This window comes from Corvus moneduloides, chromosome 9, assembly GCF_009650955.1.
Source record: "Corvus moneduloides isolate bCorMon1 chromosome 9, bCorMon1.pri, whole genome shotgun sequence".
NCBI lineage: Eukaryota > Metazoa > Chordata > Aves > Passeriformes > Corvidae > Corvus > Corvus moneduloides.
Window position 1 is genome coordinate 14298669 of NC_045484.1, and position 27603 is coordinate 14326271.

The window sequence follows — 27603 nt, forward strand, 5'->3', positions numbered from 1 at the left end:
TGCAAAGAGTCTCTCATGGAGAAGTCTGTTATCTCAAGGCGTGGAGCACAATGTGACAATTCATCAGTGGAAGACAGGGATCTGTCATGCAGGGGTGTTGAACATTGGGTCAGTAAACCTCATCTGTGCTAAAGGACAGGATTTTTACAGCCAGAGGATCTGCAATTTTCTTCCCCTGTTATCACTTTTCCTGTGTTCCTCATGGAGCAGAGTGAGTGTGGCTATAACTTTTATACCACAGAGTCTAAGCTGGCAATGGCTTACCTTCCTCAGAGCTGCACATGAAGCTGGCCAGCAAAGGTAAAACCACACATGTGTCCAAAACGAGTTCTTGATAGGCTTCAGGATTCTCATTTATGTCTAAAGGATTTGGTTTCTGTTCGTCTGAGGAATTTTTATGCAGTATTTAGAGGTTGTTTCTTTTTCCTGTCTTTTTCTTCTGGAGTTGGTGGTTCAAAACAGTGTAGCCAGAGTTCATATACATATATGAAGTGTAAATTTGAACATTAATCTTCAGCTTGAATATTTTAGGCAGCTTATGTAGAAAAGACTTTTAAATCAGTCTTTAAGGTATTTTTTAATCTGAAAACTGTTGCATGTTCTAATGAAACTTATAGTGCACTTAGATTGGCATAATTGAGAAGGAGTTCCTCTGTAATTCTGAAGCACCATACAGATGCAACTCTGGGTATTTTCCTACATTAGCCTTTATATAAAAAATAGCTTCCAAAAGTAGGAGCGTTCATTCCTGCTCAGTATAATAGGTGCTGTTCTGGTAGTGACCAGAACTTGAGAGGTTGTAGTTTCTATTCATAGTGCAGCTATTACCAAGTTAGTCAAACAAAATGGATGCAAATTTTACACTGGTTAAAAATCAGAACAGTATTTCTTTTTATACTGAAGAAGCTACTTTGCTCTTTACTAATTTTGCTTTATTTACCTAATTCTTCTGAAAATACCTGCAAATATTTATCGAGAGAGACACGGAGAGCACACATGCCTGATTTTCCAGTCATGCTGAGGATCTGCAAGTCCTGTTGGCTGTGTCTGAAGTACTCAACATTTTTGAATCCTGTATAAACAGGATTCTAAAAAGCAAATATGTAACATACTTGTGTAAAACATTGTTCAGCTATATTTTTCTGTAGTTGTTTTGTATGTCCTTGGAAGGTTGTTGATGATTTTGGCAACGACTCATATAAATTTTGTCTGAAAGGAATTCAGCTAAAAAGGCAGCTTGAATGTAAGCTAGAAATTTGTATGTGTAATTCTGAAATTTAGAATTTTCTCATTTATTCCATTCTCAATTCAGATTTGTTGCAAACCTTTTAGTATTGTTGCATCGTATTAGTTGCATGCAACCAACTGCATCTACCTTTCTTAAGTGGCATATATTTTATAATTTATTAGAAAAGGTTGTAGGAAATTGTTTTTAATAGTTATATTGAAAATGCAGCTAAGACAATCACAGCATAAGGACATATTTAACATATTTTAGTTTCTTAGCATAAATGAAAAACTTCCCTATTTTTTGAAATTGTTAAGATACACTTTATTAGCTAAGCACAGATATTCAGGAAAAAATGAAATCTTTATTTTGTCATTATAGAATTCAGAAATTTCCCTTGTTTCAAGTCATTGAGTTTTTGACTCTCCCCATTTGGTTAAGGGCGTCTGTGAGAGTTTGGGGTTTTTTCCCTCATTTCTACATTCTAATTATAAAAAAAATCCCAAACACCATCTAGAATTCAGTACACCTACTGAGATACTGAAGTAGAATAAAGGAAAATGGTCGTCATGATTCAGGTGCTGTCATTTATAGTTCAGCATCTTTGCTGAGGTCTGCATTTGTTGCTGTGGTCAAATGCTGGCTTCTGCAAAAGCCTAGGTGACACTTTGGGACCCCACCTCTGCCCACTGCCATTTTAAGGCTGCAGATGCCTTGGGGAAGACCTTCCAGTGCTGGGCCTCCTCCCCTGGCACCAGCTGGTGGCTCCTGCTTCAGCTGGGCACGTTACAAGGCAGCCGTGCTGTTAGGTGACTGCTGTTCTGCTCCGTACCACGACAGGCTGAGGAGACCTGAAGCACCTCATGCAGCAGCTGTTGTCCCAAGATTCCTGGGTGGTCCATGGACTCTTGCAACATGTTTGCAGAAATGTGGTCCTGAATTGACCCTGCAGAGACATTCTTAGGTCGGTGTCAAGCATGTATGTGTGTACAGCTCGTGTTAAGAATTTTGCAGGCATTAGCTGAAATGATGTAACTGTCTCAGAACTGGCTTATGTTTCCACACACAGGTTTACAGGGTTTAGCTTAATCACTTTTCAAGGAATTTTTGGTTATACCAGTGTAGCTTCTATAATAAGGGCAATACACTTCTCCTAAGTGTTTGAGTTATCTCAGGTCTTGAGTTCCCGCTTGGTAAATGAAAAGGGTATGGCTGTGTTTAACATCTGATTTGCCCACACAAGAAGTTAAGAAAGCAAAGAGCTGATTTTTGAATCTCATGGTGATATAATTGCATTTACTCCTGATTGACATTGTTGCAAAAGCAGAATGAAGTCCCATATGTTTAAAAAAACTGACAGGTTCTTGTGTTAAAATACCTATTACTAATCCAACTATGTATGCGAATGTATTCTAAATAGCATTTCTTATCATTATTTGAGATGCATAGTTACCTAAAGTTTTTCACTACAATTGCGATTGTGGGACTCTATCCTTCAGTCAGGAAGCGTAGGATTTTTGTGAATAAATCCTCTAGAGTTTATTCAAGGAGGAGACAAGTGTATCCATCCTGTGACCTTTGGAATTACTACTTTAAGAAATATCCAAAAAGCTTTTGTCATTGCTAATTGCAGAATACTATTTTTGGTCTATAGAAAAAGGAAATAGGAGCAGACATTTTCAATAATTCCTTAATATTCATGTTATATTAGTCTTTAATTGTAATTTCCCACATCATGTATTATAAGGCCATAACTTTAGATTTGTGTGGAGGACTTGATACTACTTCAAAAATTATTTATACTGAATTGCAGTAATGCTGTTGAATTATTATTGAGTATTGACATTTTATACTATAATCTATTTTGGCTTTCCTGGCACATTTTGGACTATGAAGCAGTTAATTACAATGCAAGTATAGGTCTCGAAAACAGCTATCACCACCTTTTCACTGTTCTAGAACATATATTTAAACCTACAATATGTTAGTAAGTTTAAAAATTATTTTTGTCCCTAACTTCTGCTTGCCTGACTACTCTGATAATTTAGTGCAGTATAAGAGTTTAAAAAAATTAAATTCCTAAACCACATTACAAATGAAGAAGACATAAACTAATATTATTGCTGAATGTTTCTTTGTTAGCAGCTGACCTTCTATTCCTAGAGAAAAGAAAGTCTTGGCTAGAAGACAGTTCAATAAATGAACAGGCTATATATTGATTTTTCTCCCTCTTTCCTTGTTATGTAATATGATTTCCCTTCCCTTGCAAGGGTTGCCGTTGTACAGGATAGGGCTGGGATCATGGTCATGGAAGCGTATGGGAATGTGTAGACTAAGGAAGGCTGTCACAGCAGTCAATAAGATCTGAGAGGTGTTGACTAATTGCCTGCTAATTACACAGTAAATTGTCTAATTAAGCTGATGGTTAATTAGGGTACGCTCGCACAGCAGTCTTATGGAATTTTTGTCTGATGTCTGGGAAGCAGCTTGTGTAATTGGCAAACTGGTAAGGACTGGCAGAGAACATGACTGGGAAGCCCGCTGCCAGTAGATGACAGAATAAGGATGCGTTTGCACAAAGGTTGTCATGTGAACACGCAGGGGTTTGTTAGCCTTCTCCAGCTACGTGGCAGCCAGCACAACGAGGAATTGAGCTGAAAGCTGCTGGAAGCTGTAAATAAAATAAGGCTTAAGCGTGTGATATTAGAAAAGCAGTGACATGTGCTCTTATATTTTAGTCAGTTTGAACTTTAGATAAACACAGGGTATCAAAATTCTCATGTACAGAGAACTTCACCAAACTGTGTGACTTGACCATGGCAGTAATTATGGTATTTTGATCTATTTAGTGGAGTCCCAAAGTGATCCTGTTTCCAGGGATATGCTGTATGTGTGTTGTTGTTGAAAAAGTATAGCTGTTAATAAGGATGCTTGCCAGCGATCATAACCGTCATGTGTGGCATTCTGAATGCACTTTAGTTAGTATTGTGTCCATCCCTAAATGTGACAGAGTATGAGCAGGTCACAGTGGTGCTCTGAATAAAATATGTGTGCACTATACATAACCATAATATCATTAATAAAAATCCAGATTCCAGATTCTGACCCAAAGGCAATGGAAATGGTCAGGAATACTAAGCAGAGAGAATCTGGACAGCGCAGGAGTACAGACACCAAATTCTGCCACACATCAGTTTGCTGTGACTTAAATTTTTCATTCGGTATAATGACATGGTATGTGGACTTTCTTAAAGTTAATTACAAATGTAATTATCCTGCAGAATCAGAGTTGCACAACACAGGATTGAGTCTTCACATGACATTGTGATGTAATTTTGAGTTAGGTATCTGCAAGATCTATGAAAAGTATAGCTCTTTGTACATCATGAGCTAAACCAAAGAAGGTGTGCATGTATATATGTGCTTATTTGTTAAGAATGTTTTGATGTCACTTGAGCAAAGTGAAACTTAATGTCCACTTCGTTTCTTGGAAATCACATTTGTTTCAGTGGTCCCCATCATTTTACTTCTAAGCATTTGAAGTATGTGGTTTAGACACAGCGTCTTTCTGGAACAAAAAGAAAAATTAAGTGAAGTCCAGATCTGGTTTGGTGCTGAAACTGTTGATTTTCATTTTTTTCTTTTAAATTTAAAGCACATATATGTTTCTTCTCCCACAGAAAAAGAATTTCAAAACAATCAAACTTTGAGGGATTAAATTATACTTTCTTTGAATTAATAAAGCCAATCGTATCCTGTGATCTTGCTGCTTCTACTTACCTGCACAGTTAATAATGCCTTTATGTAGCACCCTCTATGTTGTGAATGTTTGTTTATGATTTTTCCTTCAAAAATAATTGAGTAAAATCACGGTACTCTAAGAGCGTTCTCACTGTGCCAGCCTTCAGACACAGGACTCCAAACACACAGAGGCTAATCTAGAAGGCCTTAAACCTGCTCTGAGGGGGATTATAACAATACCTGTAATGTTGCTCCTCTGCGTGTATTTCCACAGAAGAAAATGCTACAGTTCCCCTGCATCAGATCCCATGAATTATTGCATAAAACAAAAAAGGTGAGGTACATTGATTCAAGTCAAAACCATACAGGGAGGCCCTGTGTACATAATTTTCTTTCAAATAAAATATACTTTAAATTTGCATTAAATATTTACATGTATGGTTTTTCCACATCTGTCTGCACATATGAAAAAACAAACCTCAATTAATTTTTCCTTACTGTTTTTAAGGATTATTCTTTAAAAGTATTGGAGAAACTATTGTTTTTGCTTCTGACAGCATATTCAGGAACAAAGCTCACTTCACCAGCCAACTGCAACTGAAAGCATACGGTGCAACCATCACAGTTGCTTTCATTTTCTGTCATGGGGCAGCAAATGGATACATTCTAATGCATTTTATTCTCTGAAGACAAAGAAAGGAGTTCAGAGGATAATTGTTACCTTATTATATCCTTCAAAAGGAATTTCTGGCACATGCTATTATGATTTATGTTTTAATAAATCACACAAACATAGGAAAGCATGTCTCCAGTAATTCACATGGTATACTAAATGTAGGTATGTAAAGCCCTATTGCAATATCACGATCTGTAATAAAAATTGTGTGGCAATAATGCTGCTGTTAAACAGCATCAATAGCCAACTTATTTTAGAAATAGTTTTTTTTAAATGTACCAATTTTTTTCATCTGCAGTTATTGCTCTATCTTATATGACTGTGGAATCTATCAAAATTGGGAGCATTTCCCAAATTTCCCTAATGCAGTGTGTCCCAAAGCATCTTCCTTGTCTGTTTTCAAGCCTCATGCTTAAACAATGGAGTGAGAGGAGCACGCTGTCGGCGCGGTGTCGGCGTTGTGTTCAGCTTTATTGCCTGTGATAGTTCTCTCCCTGTGCAGTTCAGGAGGGTTCCTGTTTGCACCCTTTTATTTAATGTGTATATCAAGCCATAGAGAACGTTTAGTAAAGTGACATTGACTGAAGTGTTTTCAATATGTTGAAACTCAGCTTTATAACTCTCAGCTGATATAGCTGGAGCAGCTGATTGCATTGTTCAGTGTTTGTGGGAGACTGGGGCATGGTTGAAAGCACACTGAGCAGAAGTCAATCCAGACAAGATAGGAGCGATGCTGGGATCATTAGAGAAAACTTCCAGAGGCTACAGCAAGAGAATTATCGGTCCTTCTGGCTGAGGGATGTAGTTCCATTCCAGGCTGTAGCTGCAAGAACAGACAAGAGCCAGAAGCCTACACCCCTTTTGTTTTCTGAATACAAGCTTTGCAATGAGTATCCATGCTTTATATTTCAAGATTAACCTACTGCCAGCTCATGCTATATTGGACTGGGTCTTCAATCTACCCAAATATTGTTAGTGGTGACAAACTTCATGGCTTGAATTCTGCAAGGGGAATCAAAACTGCCCCCAGCCCATACTGCCTGTTTGGGGAGCGGAAGGAGATGCTGGCAGTTCACAGAACACTGTTGTTGCACGTGCTTGGAGCTCCTGCCCAGGGTGATCTGTAACAGCCCAAATCCCTTAACTGCAGCACAAACTCAGAGAGCTTGTTTTTCCTCCCTAACTTTGCAAGAATTGAGGAAAGGATGAATACTGGGTTTCTAGTTACTACTGGTTTTTTATTATTCTGTTTAAGTTTATACTGCTGCCAAGAACAGTGTTCTCAGAAGGTCAGTTGATGGCTGCTCTTGTGTAGGAGGTATATTTTAAAGACTGACAGGAGTACCTGGAATAGGTGATTTCACATGGAGGTAATGCAGGTCTCGAACACATAAATAAACAAAATTTTATTTTCCTATATTCTGGATATAGTCAAACTCAGATGAATTTCTCTGTTGACATCCATGGATTTTTTTGTTTGATACCCAGAAACGATTTTTGCCCTTAAGAAGAACAGAATATTGGAGTCCATGTCCAAATTTTTGGAGTATGTATTTTTGAGTGTCACATTTCTTTTTTCATTTCTTCTAGGCTAAAAATCTGCATTTATCTTGGTTAAACTGGAACAAATCTATCAGCCAGAAAATTCATAATAGTATATTATAATTTCTTTTTCTAGAAACAGCAATGCCAATTTAATCTTCACTTTACAATAATACTGTATATATCCAAGTACATGGTTTTCTTTACTTGAGCAACTTTACTCTCATAATATAATTTACATTTTCATTTCTATTTTAACACTATGGTTAGACAAGGCTCTAAAAATGTATGAGAGAGAGAGTAAGAATATATCTGAGAGTAAAGTATTAAAATGATAAACTAAGGACCATCAATCTTATGAATTCTTTCTTATGCCCCTCTCTACAATACTAAAAGTGATGCTTTGCTACCGTAGCAAAAATTGTTCTTACTGTGTGTTGGGAGTTATGTACCTGTAGATATATAAGCTCTGTCTTGTGCTGTTTATTTCCTTGCTTTTTGGTGGTGTTTTTTGTATTTCTTTCATTCCTTCTTTAACATAATTTTAAAAAATTAGTTCCAGAGAGTGCAAGGATTTAATGAGGTTTTAAATGACCAAAAAATAACAGTTTCTACAGAAAGAGAGTGACGTATTTCAAACTCTCTTAAAATTAAATCTGGTGGTCAAATTTATGCAGAGGAGATTCTTTGTCCAACATCCTCCATGTCTAGCTTGCTTCAATTATGTTCAAGGGTTCGCATTCCTACCAGGTCTCCTCCTCATGTGTTCTCCTTGTCTTTTAAGAAAACTTTTTCCAGCCAGCCATTTCTCTGCCTAACTGAGCTGGTATCATGGGCAGTGGACCATCCATAGGTGCTTGGCTTTTGCAACATGCGCTGGACTGCTTCCTGTTCCTACTGTAAATGTTGGAACACAACATCACTCAAATTCCTGCTTTTCTGTCTATTACTCAAGAGTTCACAGTGTGCTTGCTGGTATTCAAAGCCATGATGTTAGTGCCTGTTACATACAAAATAATATGACTTAATAGCGTAATTGAGGATGTAGCACTTGTATTCAGCACGTGTATTTACAGTGAAGTGTCTTGATATAGCTGAGCTCTCAGGGACAGAAACATCAAGTGCAACAAAGAAAAACATTTTTTTTCCAAGTGGTGGAAATGAGAGTTGTTTATTTTGAGAGATCTTATGTAAACGTAACTGGGGGAGGAAAAGTAAGCCAACGTTTCCAGCCAATCCACGCCTGTACACTCATATCTCTGCTGGCTGGAGCTTTCCCCTTTGGTGCCGTTAGCATTTTCATTTCAAAAAACGACAGTCTGCAGTGGAAGCAGTAAAAATGTTCAACCTGTGGTTTAAATTATTGATTTTTTTGAATATTGAAGCAGTATTTCAAATGGGTTTTGTTTGAGTTACTTCAGGGTAGAGGGTTCCAGAGGTAATTTGATATCTAAAAGCCTGTGTATTTCAAAGCCATTTCAGTCTTTTGAGTTCTTTCAGCTGATTGGGTAAAATACCTTATTGTCTCCTGAATTGCAGGCAATAGATAAACTGCAGCTCAAGGTTAGCGCGTAGACCAGCGTACAATGCTCCTCGTGATTTATTATGCGTACTCAGTGTCCAATCAACTGACAAAAAATACCTCATTTATTTTTAATGCAGTAACTTATCTTCACTTAAAAAAGAAAAAATCTTTTGAGATGCTAGTGTTCACAATTGAGATGGGGGAGCTCTGTTTCCTGTATCGCTAGGCAATGATGCATAATTAAAATTAGGTGGATTCGTGGTATAAAATCCAGTATGTGTAAATAAGAAGTAGGTGCATGTATTTTCACAAATAGATCATTACGTTGCTGCAGAATAGAATGGCTGTAGTGAGAGAGAAGTCACTTTTAAACAACTGCAGTAGAAGCGGCACTCACTCTCTTTCACAAAGGCTGGGTTATTGGTGGTTGTACACATGCAGTGTTTAGGAAATTAGCCATTCTCAGAACCCTTCTAGTCACAGGGGGAAAAAAAGTAAAAATGGTATTACTTTAGTAAGGCTCAGATCTGGTGGTGAAGCCATATTGAAATGAATATTGGGGTTGATGGGAACTGTGTAAACTAAATTAATTGCAGGAATGGGCCCAGTTAAGAAGGGTTATTTCCACTAATGACACTAAATATCACAGAATAATGGTGTGAGTCAGATTTTAAACAGGTTTTTTGCCTTAAGGAGGCTATGGTTTAAAGAGTACCAAAACTAAAAAAAAAGCAAAAAAAACTTCACTAAAGTATGGATTATGCAAATTTAAAAATTATGCAATTTGTTTTGCATATTAGTATATATATGGCATATATGTTTAAATAAAACTAAAATATATGAATATAAGTTGTGAGAAGATGTATGGCATAAAGAGTTTATGTAATGCCCAATTGGTTTCCATCTTAAAATAACGCTACAACTACAATACAATCCTACAATAACTAGTTTCTGTGAGTGTAGTTTAAGAATTTGTCAGATTTTGTTGATCCTCTTGGGATCTGCACTACAGTGTTTTGCATTGTAGTTTCCAAAATCCCCTTTAAATCCCATGAGTTCCTGCTGTACTAGTGTGTGTACAGAACAGTTTTATCCGTCCTGTTCTAGGTGTGCAGCAAGGAAGTCTGCCCTGCCCTGTAGTACTGGCTGCGCTAGGGGAAGGCTGTCTAAAATAGCAGAGGTGTAAAAATCCAGACCTGTAATGCCTCCAAAACCAGAAATGTGCAGTCTATGCCTGCCTATATACTTAATTGTTTTGCACATTAATTGAGCATAGACTATGCTGTATAGATGAGTCTCCATACGTGGGGATAAGCTTTGGGCTGAGAAGAGCCTCGGTAATTCCTGGGTGTATGAGGTAATGCTGGGTGTCGGTGTTGTGGAGCTCTCCTTGGCCCTGATGCAAACTTGGCTTCACTGCCCTTGGAGTGAGATTGCTCCTGTGATCTGGCACGTGGAAGTAATGGATATATCCTGTTTCTTAGTGAAGTTTTGCAGTGAGCTGTGCTTTAAACTCCACGGTTCCATAGTAGGAAGACGGAGGCAAAGGCAATCCCTGTGTTCTGCCCTCTCTAGCTCAGGACAGACTTACTCTTAGTATTCCAGTTTTGAGCATGTACAAGCCTTTTGTAGGAGGTCTCAGCTGGCTGTGCCATTAACGGTGCCAGAGATCCAGCCCCAGCTGTCATATACTTTCTTGCACCCCTGTGGCAGTAAGTGTGGGAACATTTACAACAGATTCCCAAATGAAACCCTAACTCAATTATAGTGTCTAACAACCATCTTCCTATTGATTTCAGGGGGAATGGACTTCATATCTACCTTATCTGTGTGTGCCTGCTAGATCCTCTGATGAGCATATTTACTTAACTGACAGACCTGAGCAATGACTCCAGAGAGGGCTGGGGTTTGGGACTTGTTATACATTTGATGAAAAAGGACATGCTTAGCTTAGAATACTGTTTTTCCTTGGTGGTAAACAGGAGAATGGTCCTGCTAGGAATTTCCATGTATCATGGCTGCTTTGAGTTCTTACAAGAATATTTTAATGAGCTTTGATCTTTTTGCTGTATTAAATTTGTGCTTTATGTCCCACAGGGTGGATTTTTAAAAGCCAATAGAATGTGTCATTTTTCATGGGCATTTAAAAAAGTTAATAGGCATTGACTAAGCTACTGCTATGAAAACTTCAGGTGAATGTAGAGGAAAACCAGACTGGAGATGGGGCCTCTGTGTCTGCGTCAAACCCCGACAATCTGCCACAAGCAGATGGGAAACAGAGCTTGTCCTTTGGCATAAAAATTCTATGTGCACTTCAGCACTTCTCTACATGGATTTCTGCCTGTCAGAGAGGGTATAACATCTGCAAACACTGAATGTTTATTTATTAAGAGCTCAGTCTGGAAAAGCAGAATCAGCCCATCAGGCAGGAAATCTCCACTTTGAAGCTCTCAAGTGGAAAAAGCCATTTCTGTCTAGATTATTGAGCCCATGTGTGGTACCCTTGTGATGACTGATGGATGATCACACGGTGCTCTCAGAGGAGCTCAGATCTCCCAATGACGGACCCGGGTATGCTTGTTCTACCCTTCCTGAGCTTGGTCCACCCAGGATTTGCATTTCCAAATGCACTCCCTGGGATGTTTACATCCTACCCCAGGTTCTGTATGAGCCGTCCTGCTAGGGAAGTACAGCATGCTTATCAATCAAAATATGCCAGCAGAGTTTGTTCCATGATTCAGGGGGTCAGAAAAAACCCATTAGTCATTACAAAAATGGTAATTAATTCAGGATGATAGTTTTATTTGCAGTGCAAGAGTTGAGATTCCTTGCAAGTTGATTCACAGAAAAGTAATTTTGAAAGAATGTTGTAAGTTATTTGGTTTTTCCTTTTTTTAGCTTAAACCTGTTACGAAAAGTAGTTCAACTACTTTTATGTCTATGAACATAAAATCTAACAGTTTGCATGCAATATTCTTACGTGGTTCCTTACTCTGTAGTCAATACAAAGAGGAAAATGCTAGGGTTTTTTCATGAATTTTAAGGTAGATGAGGCCTCCAGCAAAAATCAAAATCTATTTTAAAGATCCTGTCTAAAATGTAGTGCTGAATTAAAATTGGTTTGAATCTCTTACAAGATGCTCAAATGCTGAGTTAAAATTCACAGGAACTGATATTTTCATGGTTTGTTTATCCCCATGATTTTTGTATCCAGATCTCTGTATAATGAGGCTCTGAGACTGTGGCTTAGCCTTGAAATCCCTGCTCTTACAAAAGACCCTTTGGCTTCCAGAGGACTTTTACATAGAAAAAGATAAAAGGAGTATGTTCAAAACAAAGTTAATGTTTAAGAGCTCAGTTATCAAAGTAGTAATCTATGGCTAGATCATCATTGGAATGCAAAGCAAAATATTCCTTTAGATACTTCCATCTTCCCTGTACCTCTTTTTCTATGACTTGAAATTGTTTAATGCTACCTGGAGAATTGATACTTTGAAAGTTACATACGTAGCTATTTAAATAGCATCCCAAATAGAATCTATATTGTCCTTGCATTTCTCAATCCTAAATACACACAAATGTTAATCAATGCTTATAGTACTTAGCATCCTTAATCCTAATGGAAAAAGAAAATACGAAAGTAGGTTCAAGACGTACCTCAGTATTTGCAATTCATCCCCAGCAGAAAATTTAAATACATGCTTGAAGGAAGTAATGTGACTCTCATCCTAATTACTCAATCCAGCAATAAAAATATTTTGGATTATACATAAATTTAAATATAACTTTGGTGATCTGTAACTCCCTGATGTTGATTCTTTGTGCAAGAATTTTAACAAGTCTTTAAATAGGACTGTAGTTAAAAGATTTTTATTCTTGATTATTGAAGAAATCATTTATTTTTCCCCTGAAGGTAGGCATCTAGTCTCCCCTCCTCCTAGGAGAATATAATAGTCTTGATTTACTTAGAGAAATCTGGAGGAAAATATTTTAGTGATGGTTCACAATTTACTAATGGAGTTTTACAAAACAGCCTCTAGGAACAGCTAGAAATACATTGATTATATGGCTTCCCTGTGAGAAAACAGTAATTAAAATTATACCACAGATTCTATCAGGACATGTTAATATTTAATTAGGCAATAAATGAGCTTGGTACAGGTGTCCAGAGTTGTTGACAGGAGCTTTTTTAATCCATGTAGTATTGTCTCTTAGATAAATAGTTACCTCTGTGCTTTTTCCAGTGTGAAGTTACATGCCTAATTAGCAGCCATTAGTATTGCTGTGTTAGAATTATGAGATGAACTGCAATTCTCTTCTATTTTTCTTCCAGAGAAGCTCATTCTGTGGTCTTGTGTGTCTTGGCTTCTAGGTCATCCTGTAAGGAACCTCCCGATACTGATGTTGCCCTATTGCCTTCCTACAGTATTTTCTTTAGCAATTAGAAAACAATGTTATAGAAACTAACATTGAGTTTTGTCTAATGATGATGTTTGAAAAAATGATATTAATTTGGTGTCCCCATCAAGTACAAGAAGAGAATTTGTATTCTCCTTGTAAGCATGTCTCCCTTTAGTGACTCTTTCAAACTTCCTGATACAAATACATAATGTATATAATATTTAATGCAAATTCTTCCTTCTCCTTCCTGGATCTTATTTTTTTTAAGGGTTCTTCCCTATGTTGGTTCCTCCCTGATTTTCTTCGACTCACACTTCTTTAAAAGTGCCTTTTCATTCCCATTTCATGGGGCCATTCAATAGCACTCTTCTAGAAAGAAGTCTTAAGAATTGCTGCTCCTTTATTTGGTCAATTAAGTACATTTACATCTCATCAAGTTTTGACCACTGGTTAGAGGATGATATTCTCTAACAACTGAAAATGGACTAATATTTTTAGATGTCTGTAAAATAATTAATCTGTTAAGGCAAGCTAAGTTTTTATGATCTAAATCCACTGTAGTCCCAAGGGTAAGCATTATAGACTGAAGTACTGTATTTCAGTTATTATGCATTAATTTTCCACCTTTGTGAAGGTACATAGGTCCTTAAAACCCATGGCACAGAAATTTCAGTTTGGGATACAGATCAAAAGTTGCAATCAGTGCAGGTATTTTATTTACCCATGTACTGCTATTTTATTCCATTCTCTTCTCCTCAAATGGTTAGCATTGCATCATTTGCATTGTAGTTTTCTGTTCTTGTGACCTCTTACTGAAAATTAATTAATGTTTTAAGGCAATTACTGAACATTTTTCTCATCAGTCAGCTAAAGCAACCATTTGTTGATTAGGTAGTTTTCTATATCAAAACACCAAGACTCAACAATTATAGAATCATTTAGGTTGGCAAAGACCCTTAGGATCATCAAATCCAACCAATAACCCCGAACTGCAAAAACAGATCCAAAAGTGAATATCTGCATACAGATACAACTTTCTTGCAAGAATTGTAAGTTCTACTTCTCTCTTCTTTGATGGGTGTAGTTTTTGACCACAATACAGTTTGACAGCAGAAATTTAATCATGTCCTTCTGCTTAGACCTTTATCAGAAAGCTGATAAAATGTGTGCTCACACTGAACATTAGCAGGAAATTTTTCAAATGTCCTTCAGGGTTTTTTTTTCTTTCTCTTCTTTCCATCCCTCACTTCTCTGTCTCTCACAGAGAAACTGATATAAAGCTGATGAGAATTTGGATTTGCTTTGAAAGCATCTTTTGTTCAAAGACTAATTTTAACCTTGTGATAGAAATTGCTTTTTGTATTCTGTTGAACGTGATATCTAGTAATTGTTTGTCAAGACAAAGTGCTGTAGGAAATAATACATTTTAAAAATTATCTTTTGTAATTACAGTAAAAGTGCCCTTATATTCTAATGCCTAGAAAACAAGCAAATATGTAAAAAAAGAGAAAAAAATTAAATGCTTTAATTTTAAAGCAATGTGGCCTTCTGTTGTAAAAAGTGGGGTGTCTTGAAACCGCTCAAGCAAATGTAATTGTCAGCAAAGATCAAATACTTCATTTTCTTATGAAATATACAACTCAACTAGAAAAAATTTGTTGATCTGACACAAATATTATATTTTTTATTCTATTTTTTTTTACTTCTGCTCATAATTTGTATTGTATTTGAACCTCCTGTTTTATTGTTTTAGGAAGCTTAAGTTTATAATATTGCAACTTCTAGATGAACTGTCATGTCTGAATGAACAAAGTTTGGGGGATGGCTGTTGTTTTAAGCAAGGGCAGCAAACCATTTCTGTTTGACTTACAGTGGGGATGGGATTGTTCCACAATTATTCTCACGTAAAGAGAGCAAATTTTTTTTTTTTAATACACTGATCTAGTAAGATTATCTAAAGAGCTTGGGATTTTGCTGTCTTCATCACAAGTTATCGTACTGAAGGCCTTCTGTCTGGGAATTGCATTAGTAAGGAAGGTGTGCTGAGCAAGCAGCAATGATAACAGCTTAGGTAGAAATGAAGTTCGGTGTCTGTAAATTTTGAAGTTTCTCATGCGTTCTCATGGTTAAATCTTAAAGCACTAATGAGACAGTATAGAAAAACATCAAATATGTGGTAACTAAACCTCTTACTTGTCATTTGTCTTTCACACAATATGAGTGGTTCAGCAGTTTTTCTCCAAAGTCCTGACGCGCTGCTTTTTCCCTTGAGGGGCTGCAGTTTTCTGTGCTAACTTTGTGATTTGGAAAGCCAGCTTACTTACTGAAGCTGTAGTGTTAAATTGGTTTAATAAACACAAATGCAATAGTTTAATGTTGTAAAAGCATTTATGAGGTAATGGTCTATTATTTTTAAAAAATAGTATGCATAACTCAGCTTATTCAGTCAAGAAATAAAGTAGGATATTAAGGAAGATTTACAAGCGCTGTTTGTGTTCCAGACTTCTGAAATATAAGTACAGATTTGGGCACTTTCATTTTTGCAAACACAGGACAGACATCAAAAGACAGATAAGAATATTTTTAAGGTATCCTTTTCCCCTCTGTAGCATAATAGATCTTGTATGTAAAAGCTGCAGAAGCACAATTTGTAAGTTACAGCAAGGTTCCTTTTCAAGATGTGTTCCGTACTGGTGGAGAGATCAGAACACTTATGCTTTAAATCAACAATGTGAAAAATGCTGGAAGGCTGAGGAAGTAATATATTTTTAAATTCAGTTCTAATTTTGGTGAAATAACTTAAAAATAATTATTTTACATCATATTATCATGATATACTATCTGTCTTCAAGAAAAGGAGAGCAATGAAGAGGAGAGAGAGGGCTAGATGTAGACAAAGCAATGAAAAAAAAGAGGTGTTTTTATGGTACTTTATTTCTCATACCTGGTGGTGGAGAGATTAGAGCAGTTTCTGCATGGTGGGAAGTTCTGAGATAAGTTTTTCTGTCAAGGTGGTTTTCATTTTTAAAAAATGCCTCTGTGTGCACTGAGGGGAAAAGAAGGAGAGAGTAAGGAAGCAACATGGATGAGGTTTTGTGCTCATATGGGAAGAATAAAGTCTCACTAAAAAAATGCTGAATGCAGGTGTTACAAATTCAACAGGCAGCATTGCGTGCAACATAGCAGTGGTTTGTGCACTGGAAGGTGCCTGCCAGTGGCTACATCAAACCTCCTTGGGCAGAAATCATAAGCAAATTTTCCTGCCTTTCTCCATGAGCCACTAAATCTTCCCATGTTTTGCAAAAATCCTGCTCTGCTAGATCAAGTCTTCACAGTTGTAACTGTTGGAATGGTTTTGTGTTTGTAGAGGTCCTTGCTGAGCATTTATCTTCCAGTTCAGCTGGAAAAAAAGTCTGACTTGGGGAAATTCAGGAGAGCAAGTCAGTGCTTTGGGCCTCATGAAAGAAACCCTGCAGAGATGTAGTATGTCTCAGTTCTGATGGAGAGGAGGGGAGGAAGCAGTCAGAAAGGTTGTATAGGAACAGTGCTGTGTGCAGTGGTATTGTTGCTTCAGGTTTCACTTGCCTTTTGTGGATGGTTAAAACTCCAGAAGGGGTGATACTAGACACAGTCTGGCTAGACAGCTGAGTCACAGAAGAGGCAAATCATCACAAGACCTTGAGTGAGAGTTGGCAGGGAATTACGAGGACATAAGTCTGTAATGCCATTCGTATCTATGAGGGTGTGCAAACAGCAGTGAGCCAGATTTCCAGAATGCTTTCACTGCGATATTAGGCAGAAAAAGGCAATGTCTCCTCCATATTTTCATGTAGGTGAAATTGTAATAAAGTTCTACTGTAATTAGGGAAAACTGAATCTTGATGTTGGGGGGTTGATTAAAGCATTTAGAAAATAAGCTCTAAAAACATTTCACACACACTAGATTTTGAAGTCTATACAACCTTTTGGATATATTTTTGAAATGTTGGAGAGAAAAGCACATCATAATTTGGTTAAATAACTGCATATTTCAGCTACTGTACTTTGTTATTCAGTTAAAGAAGGTGGTGTATTGAACATAGTAAGGTAGAAACTTACGTTTGACCTGGTTTTTCACATTGCAGTTTACTGTGTACTAACTTCAGGTGTGCTGTTTTGACATACTGGACTAAAATTACCATAATAAGGTATTTATTTAGATCTCTCCTTCACAAAGAGGCCATTGCGGCTGCTTTGGTGCTCACATTGACGTTTAGTGAGCAGCAGCCCCAGGAACGTACAGATGCATACTCCACTTGGCAAGTATAACGCCCTCCTTTCCTAGAAGAAAGAAAGGTCAAATAAATTAACTTTGTTAGAAATAGTAATCTGCTCATTGTGTTTAATCTTTTTTTCTCATACTAATGAAAAGAAACTGACAATGGTCACTAATTCCTATCTGCTTTCATATGTTAAAGCTGAGAAAAGCTTAATTTGAAGTATGAAGTGACTTTCATTGACTTTGGGGGTCAATGCTGCAAGGCAAGTTCTCTGTGTCTCTCAGAGTGAAGAAAGCACCTGTTATAGTATGATTAAATGTATTTTTAAAATCCAAAAATCTTATTTGAAACCTTAATTGTGCGTCAGCCATTTACATTGCAGAACAGCTGTATTTCAGGAGTGAATAGTTGTACAGTTGCTTAATATATTAATTAAAGCTACAATTAATTTATTTTCTTTCCATATCCAGAATAAAAATGCCCAGGTGTTCTCTTAAACAACTGTCATGTGAAAGGGGTGATTTTTCTCAACCCCTTTGTGTTTTGATTAGTCTGTCAGTGTCCCAGGAAAGCTGACAGCCTGGTGCCTGCCCGGTCTGTCAGTGTCCCATTACGGGGACCCTTCACTGAGCAGTCACTGGATCAGAGGGCAGCTCCACTGACATGTTCAGGGTCACACACTGACAGCATGAGAGACAGCCCTTCCTGGGGCTCCACAATTGAGTATATGACCCACTGCCAGCAGCTGCCAGTGCCCTTGAAGAACTCCCACTAACAGTTTACAGAATAGCATTCTTTATTAATGTAATAGAAGATTGTGACAGGTTAAAGTTCAAAGATGGCTGGTGATAGTATCTGGCTGCAAGATTGTATTCAAAGCAATATATGGATAAGCTCTAATTCCTAACAAAAGCTAGCTTGAGATAATCAGTGTACATAAAAGTACAGTTCTTACCCAATAGGCATCCCTACAGGTGAGAAGATGGCTCCCTTCAGCTGAAGGTGTGATGGAGTCTTCCCTATCTTCTCCCCAATTTTAACTTACTTTTATACTATTTTTTATGTTTGGGTGGAGCATGTATTGTGTGGGGGAAGTTGGGTATGTTGACTGTATTCCATCCAGGAAGTAGCAACCACATTTTCTCCCTATAATTTTCCATACTGTTATAACTGTGCCTGTAATTTTCCACTCCTCTCCATATTCCGTTTCATCCCCCTTAGCATGTACATTAACTGCAATTTTTGTAACTTTCCAGTTTTCTTTAATTTTACCCCTCTTTTCCCCACAGCAGCCCTGTTATTTCAAGTGTTCATTAATGTACTGTTAGCTGAAATATTTTGAAAAAAATTGGTCAGAAAAAGAATGTTTTGAGCTCTGCAAATCAATAGAAACACATTAGAACTTTGATAGGAAAAATCATACAGATTTATTCTCTTGGTTATTTTTGTTATATATCTTTTATTGTATTTGCCTAGTATAACTACATCAACTGAACAGGCATGAGGTGGCATACCTCTTGGGAGACTGCTTTTCTGCAACTGGCCTCTTAACGTGCTTTTCTCCAAATACTTTTTTTTTTTTTTTTTTTACCCTTTTTTTTTAGTTTCTGAGGGACATGATTATGAAATAAAAAGTGAACTCAGTTAATGAAGTGCTATCTTCTTGGTTCCCTTAAAACAATAATTCTGAGAGAGAGGCAAATGGCTTGATTAATTTCTACGTGTCATTAACTTCCATGCCCTCAGATGACAATGTTAATATTCACAATGTGAATTATTTCTCTGCTGATTGGTTTAGGAGAAACACACAATGGATGTACTTATCGCATGATCTAGCACTGCGCCCAACAACCCTTTGGATGCCCTAAAACTTGAAATGCCCCTGCAGTCCTGCTTTCATTGGTCATTATAGACAGCATGGTTGCAATTTTACAACACAAAAATCTGTGGCAATTACCAATTGCAAATGTAGACAGTGTGAAGCAAAACAAATTTCAGAATTACTAGTAAGGTAGGGACTGATATATTGATACATGCCCTTATTTAAATTTAGCTGACTAAAAGCTGCTCAGTGTCTGGACTTTATCTTTAAAATGTTGCCTCAAATCTCCCAGCCCATTAGACTTAAGTAGTTTAGAATTCAATGATCTGATTGCAGAGTTCAGAGATTATTAGCACAAATGGGGCCTGATCAATGCCTTGGGTCGTCTTTTCAGTGTGTTAATTAATTAATCAACAGGAACAGAAATATATGTGTAATGCAAATTAACTCAGTCTCAGGTTACTAGAATACCAGAATTGGTCATACGCAGAAGAGGGGAATCCAAAAAGCAGCAGGATATTAGCGCTTTTATCTTTGTCACACCACTTTCTTTGGTGATGTCCTGAACTAGAGGTATTTGCAGGATTAGTGTGATTGTTTCTGCAGTGCTCTCCTGGAGAAATGAATAAGCTTTTGAGGCAATGAAAGAAATTCAGTAACTGAAATATTCATGATTCACGGTTGGCCCTTGATTCTATTTGTTGTCACTGTTTCTCTTCTTTTACATTAACTCCAAAACAGGTTGTTTTGCTGTAATCTAGTACTGAATACAGTTTCCTTAATCCCCAAATCCACATTGAATTTCAATATTTCAATACTTCCCCATGAAAGAGAGTAATTTTGTGTGGTATTTTCTGTTATCTTTACCAATTACTTTTTCTTCTTTTTTTTTTTTCTTTTTTTTTTTTCCCCCCCATGGCTTTGTTTTTTAGTGTGGAAAGATAGAAGCTTTGTTCTCCCCTAGCTCTTTGTTAAAAGTCTTCTGTCCTTGGTCTTCAGAGTACGTGAAAGTGCTGTTTTTCTCAAGGACCATACATTGTCTTCATTGAATGGGGGAGTTAGATCCTTGATTTGTTTTGGGCACTGGGGACATTCTTCTATTCCTGTATGTGGACCTCTCCTCTCATCTGCATGCAGGAATCAGACCAGCTCATCGCTCAGATCATCTCTTTGTTTAGAACCGATAAAGTTTTGAGGTTCAAACCCTGAAGTACTTCTTGTCAGGCTTCTTATGTCAGTTCTGTTGTGGCTTTTTAGGCACACAGTAATTTTTATTAACAATAAAAGGGTTGTGTGCATAGTCGGGATAAAAGGAAAATCTGGCGTTTCAGAAAAGAAAAGGAATTATCAGTGCCGGCATTTGGCCTCACAATTCCTACAAACAGGAGAAGTCAGTGTTCAATTAAAACACCAGCAGGTGGTTTGTCACAAACCCCGTGGACTGGAGCACAAGGCCTACTTCAGCTGCTCTGCCCTTATCTGCTGGTTTTGGAGACAGCAATAGCGATTGGCTAGCCACCAGGATTTCCTGTTTTAGTGAAACACAGTACCTGTGGTACTGTGTAAAATTCATTCCTAAGACCAAGGGCCATGAAGTTGGCTAAGCCCAGCCAATAGATCCTTTGCCCAACTCTTTCCTTGTTCAGCTTTCTCATAGCCGTGGCAGGAGACAAAAGATGAAGAGGTTGGTAAGGCAAGTTCCTCAAGTGTAGGTATTTCACACTCATCTCAAAGAGACAATTTTCTATTCTGTCACTTGTGTGATTTTATTCTGTATGTACATAGACAGATTCTGTGAATGATCACATAAGTTATAAATTCCATTTTGTTTCCATGAACTGTGAGTCTCCCAGTGTCTGGGGCTGTCATGTGCTAACGAGAGACAGGAGGAGTGCCAGAGTGTCAGTCATTACAGACTCTTTCCATCTAGTTTAACTCTTAACTATGAGGGGCAAATGAGGAACGAGATCTTAAATAAGGACACCATATTCCTCCCAGGAGGAGCCAAGACAAAGCAGCCAGGTGGTAATGTTTGGATTTCAAAGCCAGGAAGGATTTTTGGAAGCAGAAACAGCTTGGTCAGGAAAGATAAAGTGATGCATGGACACACCAAAGAGGTCTTGTGACACAGAGGCAGTAGGGAGGCAGTGAAGCTGCTTCTTCATTGGAAGAAACCGATGTCTGTGCTGCTGGGGAATGGGAGGAAAAAGGTCCCTGAGCACCAAAAGGGATCTCACAAAATCTCAAGGAAAATTCAGCAGTGAGGAAATGTAGGCAGAGAGATGTATGTGTGTTTACTATTTCACATAGCTCTGTGTATCTCTTGTGGTCATTAAAGTGAAGAATGTCTGCTTTTGAGACAGTTTGCAAAGTCTGTGCATTCTCTGATTCAACTCTGTGGGGTCCTGGAGAGAGAAGTTGTCACTCAGATGTTGACTATAACTGAGTTCTGGGAAAGAGTGTGTCAAAGCCATGTGGCTTCAGCAGCAGTTGCAGGGTCTGTGCAGGGGTCTCTATAGAAGGGAGAAGAGATTGCCTGGAGACCCAAGGCAGACAGGAAAACTTCAGAGTGCTTTTGCATGGAGGCAGACAGAGGCTTGGAGAGAGGCCCACAAGAGGTATAATCTAGGCAGTAGTATCTCAGTCTTTGAATTCTTACCTATAGTAAAATGAAAGTGAGTGGAAGAACACCAAGGCTTGTGCAGAGTGAGATAACAAACGGTACCATCAGTGGCTCTAAGCATTATCTGGCAAACATGCACACAAGTGAGCCGCAAAATGGAAGTCAGACCACACATGTGATCATAATTTGCACTAAACCCAGGAGTTTATTCCCACCAGCAGACAGGCTGTTAGCTCAGGCTTAGTGCCATGCTACAGTGGCTATGTAGCTGCTGACTGCTCTGGAGCAGGGGAGAAGGCAGCCCGTGGTTGCTTGCAGCGTGGTCAAGGTCACTGCCAGCTGCACGTGCCCACGTGCACCCTGTGCCTGAAGGACTCAGGTCGCACTGCCAGTCACCGGCTGCGTGTTTCCTCACAGGAGGTGGTGGCCAGTGTGCATGAACAGCTTTCTACGATGAAGTCAAAGCACAAGCTCCTCTGAGGCAATTTAAAAGAAGCGAAATGCTCAAGAGAATAATGTGGAGCAAACTGATGTAAATGGTTCTTCTGCATAAACTTCAATTTTTGTAATTTGTTTAGGGAGCGAGGGAAGTGCATTTTTCTGTATGGTTTTGGTTTGCATAAATTCAGAAAGTGTTCTGAATTATTTTTTTCTGAAAATATAACATAACTGTTGAGAAGGAGGTGAAGCTTTTGCAATGAAGGGAAAATATTATAATAGGAAAAATGGGCATTAATGTGGGGTCCATGTTCCAGACTTACTAGGTCTGAAAATAGATGAACTGGTGAGATTACCTTGTATGACTTTTACGTATGAAAATGGACATATAATTATCTATCAATATAAAATATTAGTGCGTATTTACTGTATAATAATTCAACTTTATTAATTCAATTTTATAAGCAAATTAAGATTGCCTCAAATTTACATACAATGTGAAGAAAAGTCCCTTTATCCTCTGTAACTGCAGCATTTGGCAGATTCAGGAATAAATAATCTTTTGTGGCAAGGGTATGCCTTATCAAACATATGCAGATCAGTGCTAATTAATGCTAATTAAGGTTTCCTGTCTATCTAGCTGGAAAAACGTCCAAATGTTATGAAATCCAGTTAGTATGCCTATTACCCTAATTGTTTTATATGGGATGCTTCTTAATTAAAATATGTAAATTTACCTTAATTGCTATATACTAATAGAGGTTCATGTTATCTCACTAAAAATGACAAGATGGTTAGGAGGGGTACTTAAACAAATAATTCTGATACGTTTGTAAATAAATGACCTTTACTCAAAATTATTTTTAATTGGAAATTGGCAAAAGGAACATTTTGCCATCTATGTTTCTCTTTAGTTTTAAGTAATGTCAGAATTTACGGTTCTTTGTTAATATAGATCTGGTGACATCGTAGCTTAATTAGGACTACTAAACAAGTCAACATTTTGTGTGTTTAGTGTATGTTTCAAAATTGTTTGCTAACCTCACATTGACCTTCAGAAATGTCATACTTTACAATACTAATCTTTATTTTCAGTATTTTTGTGTTTTATGTTTTGATTTTTATCTCTTTTAATCATACGGTTTTACTTGTGAAGTTTGATGTATTGCTGTACTTTTGCTCGTGCCTGGGCCCTGCCTTTGCAGCAGAGAGGCTGGTGAGCTGCACCTCTCTGAGCTTCACCTGTGAGTGTAGGACATGAACTTTGATCACCTTTGGGGGCAATAGACTGAGGCCCACACAGGTTTCTACACAAGGTCTTGTATGCCCAACACAGAGGCACTATTTGAATGATATTTTGTATGGCTGTTCTTAGGTATTCCATATTGGCATTTTCTTCATGGTTATCATACCATTTCACACACAGAGCAAACATTTTTCTCCCCCGGTGTAAAGAATTTAATTGGAGAATCTTCTAATATAGGGAACTGCCCAATATTTGTAGCTTTTACTCATAATAGTAGTAGATCTTTAACATACCTGTTACGTTTTAGCTTATATTATATAATATGTATCATCAACACACACCTCACTTTGCAAAATCCGTCTGAAAGAATTTGCTGTTTTGCAGGATATTGTGACCAATGTTTCTCCAAGGATTGTGCGTGGAACTACTTCAGGTCCTCTGTATGGCCCAGGCCAAGGCTCTTTCCTAAACATTGAACTGATCAGCGAGAAAACAGCAGCATATTGGTGTAAAAGCATTACTGAACTGAAGGCTGACTTTCCAAACCACGTAAGTGCCACTCAGTCATAAAGATGCAACATACTTACTTGGAATCTCTAGTTTACAGATCTGTGGAAACACATAGTATTTATTCAATAGAATGCAAATTGCTTTACTGACATACAGGTACATTGTTAAAAACCAGAAAAGCCCATCCAAATATTATTTATGACAGAAAATTCTGTGAAATTGCTGTTACGTAGAGGACAATCATGATTTTTTAGTTAGGCTGGTGTTTAGTTTCAAATAGATACTATCAAGGAAAAGAGTTGATCCAGTGTGGATGCTTGGCAGTTCTGTTGTGAATAATTTTGTATTTAAGGTCATATGTAATTTATAATAAGATTTGTTACTGTGAATTGAATTTGATCATGAAATGAATGTGTTCTTTTCATTCTTAATCCAGATGTGTAAGATGCTTATGGGATTTTTATAAGCAATTGAGTGCTCTTGGTGAAAAAACCCCAATACTTAAAGTTAACTTCACTACAAGGATAGAGTTTTGTTAGAGCTTGTTTGGCTCTGGGGAGTATCTGTCTCAAAGACAGTAATCATGGTTGGGAGCAATGACACCAGCTAGCTGGCATAAATGGTTTTCAGCTACTGTTCTTGTGAATAAGGACAACGAGGTAGAAAGTAAAATTCTCCTCAGTCATCATCTTGAATGGATAGAACTTGAAATCCCAGAGCCTGCATGTCTTCTGTCTTGAAGTTATTACCTCCATGGTTCAGCTATAAGCAAAATAAGTGAACATTCCTAAATATATTATGACATGAAGATAATCAAGGGTTTTTTCTTATTCCTGGTGTTTAAATGTGCACATCAGCAAGTATAAAAGTGTTTAAACATTTCATATTGATAGTAAAAGTAATGCATGTTTAATATCCTACTTCACTGTGGATGGACTGTGTTTCTCTGCTGAGATTCTTGTCATTTTATTAACTGTGACTGAGCTTCATCATAATGAAAGCATGAACCAAAAGCTAATATCCCATTCCCTGATTTTGATTTTAACATCCTTTAAGTGAAAGTCCTGGGTATTGCATGCAGGCAGACTGTTGGCCATTTCTGCTGTGGGAATGCTATCCCACTGCAGTCTTCACCAAAAATCCCTCACAACACTTTATGCTTGAGATCAAACCATTCTCTTCTGTGAGGAAAAGCACTAGCAGCATTTCAAAAGGAAGATTTGAATTTTCTGAGACCTAGCATTGTGTGTGGGATGAGGGAGTCCCACTCTTCCAGAGTTCCTGGGGTGAACATCCTCTGATCATCCCTCATTATATGTGATTTATTACTTTGAGAATGTGAATTCTGTTTCTGCACATTGACTATGGCTGCTACTGTGGCATCTTTGAGGCTGGTAACACCTGCGTGGGCATAGGGGAAGCTGCACCCAGCAGTAGACCTTGGCATTGCTTACAGGGATTTTTAAAACACGCCTGTGAACTCATCTAAGAACTGTCATATAATTATAATGGTAAATTTGTTGCTAACTGAAACCAGAATTTTGTTCACTGAGGAGAAGTCTCTTGGTGTTTATTTTGAGATATTCTATATAATTACAGCTTGCAGAATTTTCTTCACCCAATTGCTGTTCACTCCTCTAGAAAGGCTTTTTTAGCTTTGTGTGTTTTGTTAAAACCAAAACCAGTTTCTGAGAACTGTTCGCGTGAACTTAATTAACAACCAAAGAATGACATTTTCTGCTCAAATGAAGGCCAAACAGATGAGGATACAAGTGATTGCAGTAAAAAAACCTTATCTTACTAAGGCAAATTTTAAAAGCCAATCAGAACTTACACATAATTACTTTTACTGTGAAATACAAGTTAGTTAGAGTAAGATTTATGTTACAGATGAAAAGGATGCGAGCAAAATAGGCACCTCACTAGAAGATGATCCCACAACAGCATTCTATCTTGTGCCATTGGGAAGAAGCAAACCATAAAGGGCAGCTAAATTCCCCCAACAGAGGCTAGGATGTAAACTGAATTTTGCAATGGGTTATGCAAAAGAGGACCACCAGTCACAGCTCAGTGGGCAGTGTCACTTAACTGTGACATGTTGCCTCTATAAATCAGGAACTAGCATCTCCCTTGTGCTGTCTCCACCTCTGTAGTGGGTAGCCTCATTCTTTGTTTCTTCTGTCTCCTGATTCTTGCATGTAGCTTGCAAATATTCTCTGCCTGGCAGTTTTTCCTGGTCTCCTATTAGCTTCTCCCTTCAACCCCAAATCCACTTCAAGTGGATGAGGGAAAAGCTGCCACCACCAGGAACTTGCTTCAGTTCCACTGGCAGTGAATAAAATATTGTAAGGGTCCAAGCAGAGGAAAAAGCAGAAGGTGTCTGGATTTTTTATGTTAGCTGGTGAAGTATTATCAAAAGCTGCTTACTGGGGTCACCCTACCACAGGTGTGAAATGCATAAAGTTGTCAGTTCATGACTAGGCCATAACTGGGATGCGCAGTGGTTAAAGTGCTTTAGTTAGTGGGGTAAAAGAACTAACACTAATGTCACAACAAGTCCCACTCTCATATTTTATTCACCAAGGAGATACCTGATTATGTGGTGTGTTGGTGTACTTTTCAGCCAAAATGTGGCTGGAAAAATGACAGTTTATGGTATATTCAAGAAATTAATTTACCTAGGAAATACGAATTTAGCTGAGTAGAACTCACCTAATGATATGAACAGGAATGAAAACTGTGCGGGAAAAAAACAATCAGTTTTACATTAGCAAATGTCTACAAAATTTAATCATTGGGAAGTGGCTGAGAAAGTTAAAAAAAAAAAGATTAAAAGCCTGGGGGGAGAACTTACTGCTAAAATCTTATATTCACATACTTGACAATAGCTACAATCTGGCCATTATCTGTGCTGGGAGCTGTGAATACTGGTGGTGGCAGTATGTCTTGGTGAGCTGGTAAAGCAAGGAGCTGTAATCTCTTCAGCGTTTGCACTGAGGAGAACAAGCTTGAGAAGAGCAAGGTTTGAAAACACTAAAATACTTCTCTGCAGAAAATGTGTACCAAGGTTTCACTTAGAGGGTGATGAACACAGTTGCTAAGTAGTCTTTCTACACCTTCCTGTAATTGGTGCCCTGTAGATGGTAATAAGGTAAGCAAATCAATTAAAAACCTCAATATGCAAATTAGTTTGGGCCTGAGTATGCGCAGGAGGTCACAGCAATACAAATAAGGGCTTTGACAGGACACTTCATAAAATAGATTGAAGGGGAAATGTCATTCCCTACCAGACTAAGAGAAGTCCATCACAAACAAGAAAATTTCTGAGAACTTTGTACCACAAGAAAGAACTGGGATCTTGGAAGAAGACGCCAAATTGAATATTTTTTTAGTATTTCTATGTTAGTATACTGAAGTCTTAAAAGTAAGTTTTTGGCCTCCTAGCTCAACACAAATTAGTTTGATCTTCTGCATGACTCTAGGGAATGTACATAGGATACCAGATTGTCAGCTGTGACACTGAATCTGTGATTCAGATAGCAGTGTCATGATGCGTTGAATTGAGAAACCTCTTCTGCTAGAAACATTAGTA

General features: G+C 37.7%; 1 protein-coding gene across 5 annotated transcripts in view; it reads left to right on the forward strand.

The window, feature by feature from the left end:
• DPYD (dihydropyrimidine dehydrogenase) overlaps positions 1-27603 on the forward strand; it is a 353872-nt gene that overhangs the window by 195806 nt on the left and 130463 nt on the right. For all 5 annotated transcript variants that reach the window (XM_032117755.1, XM_032117757.1, XM_032117758.1 and 2 more), the window contains one exon: positions 23886-24050. In XM_032117755.1, the coding sequence (XP_031973646.1) occupies positions 23886-24050 (165 nt within the window). The remainder of the gene's footprint in view (positions 1-23885; positions 24051-27603) is intronic.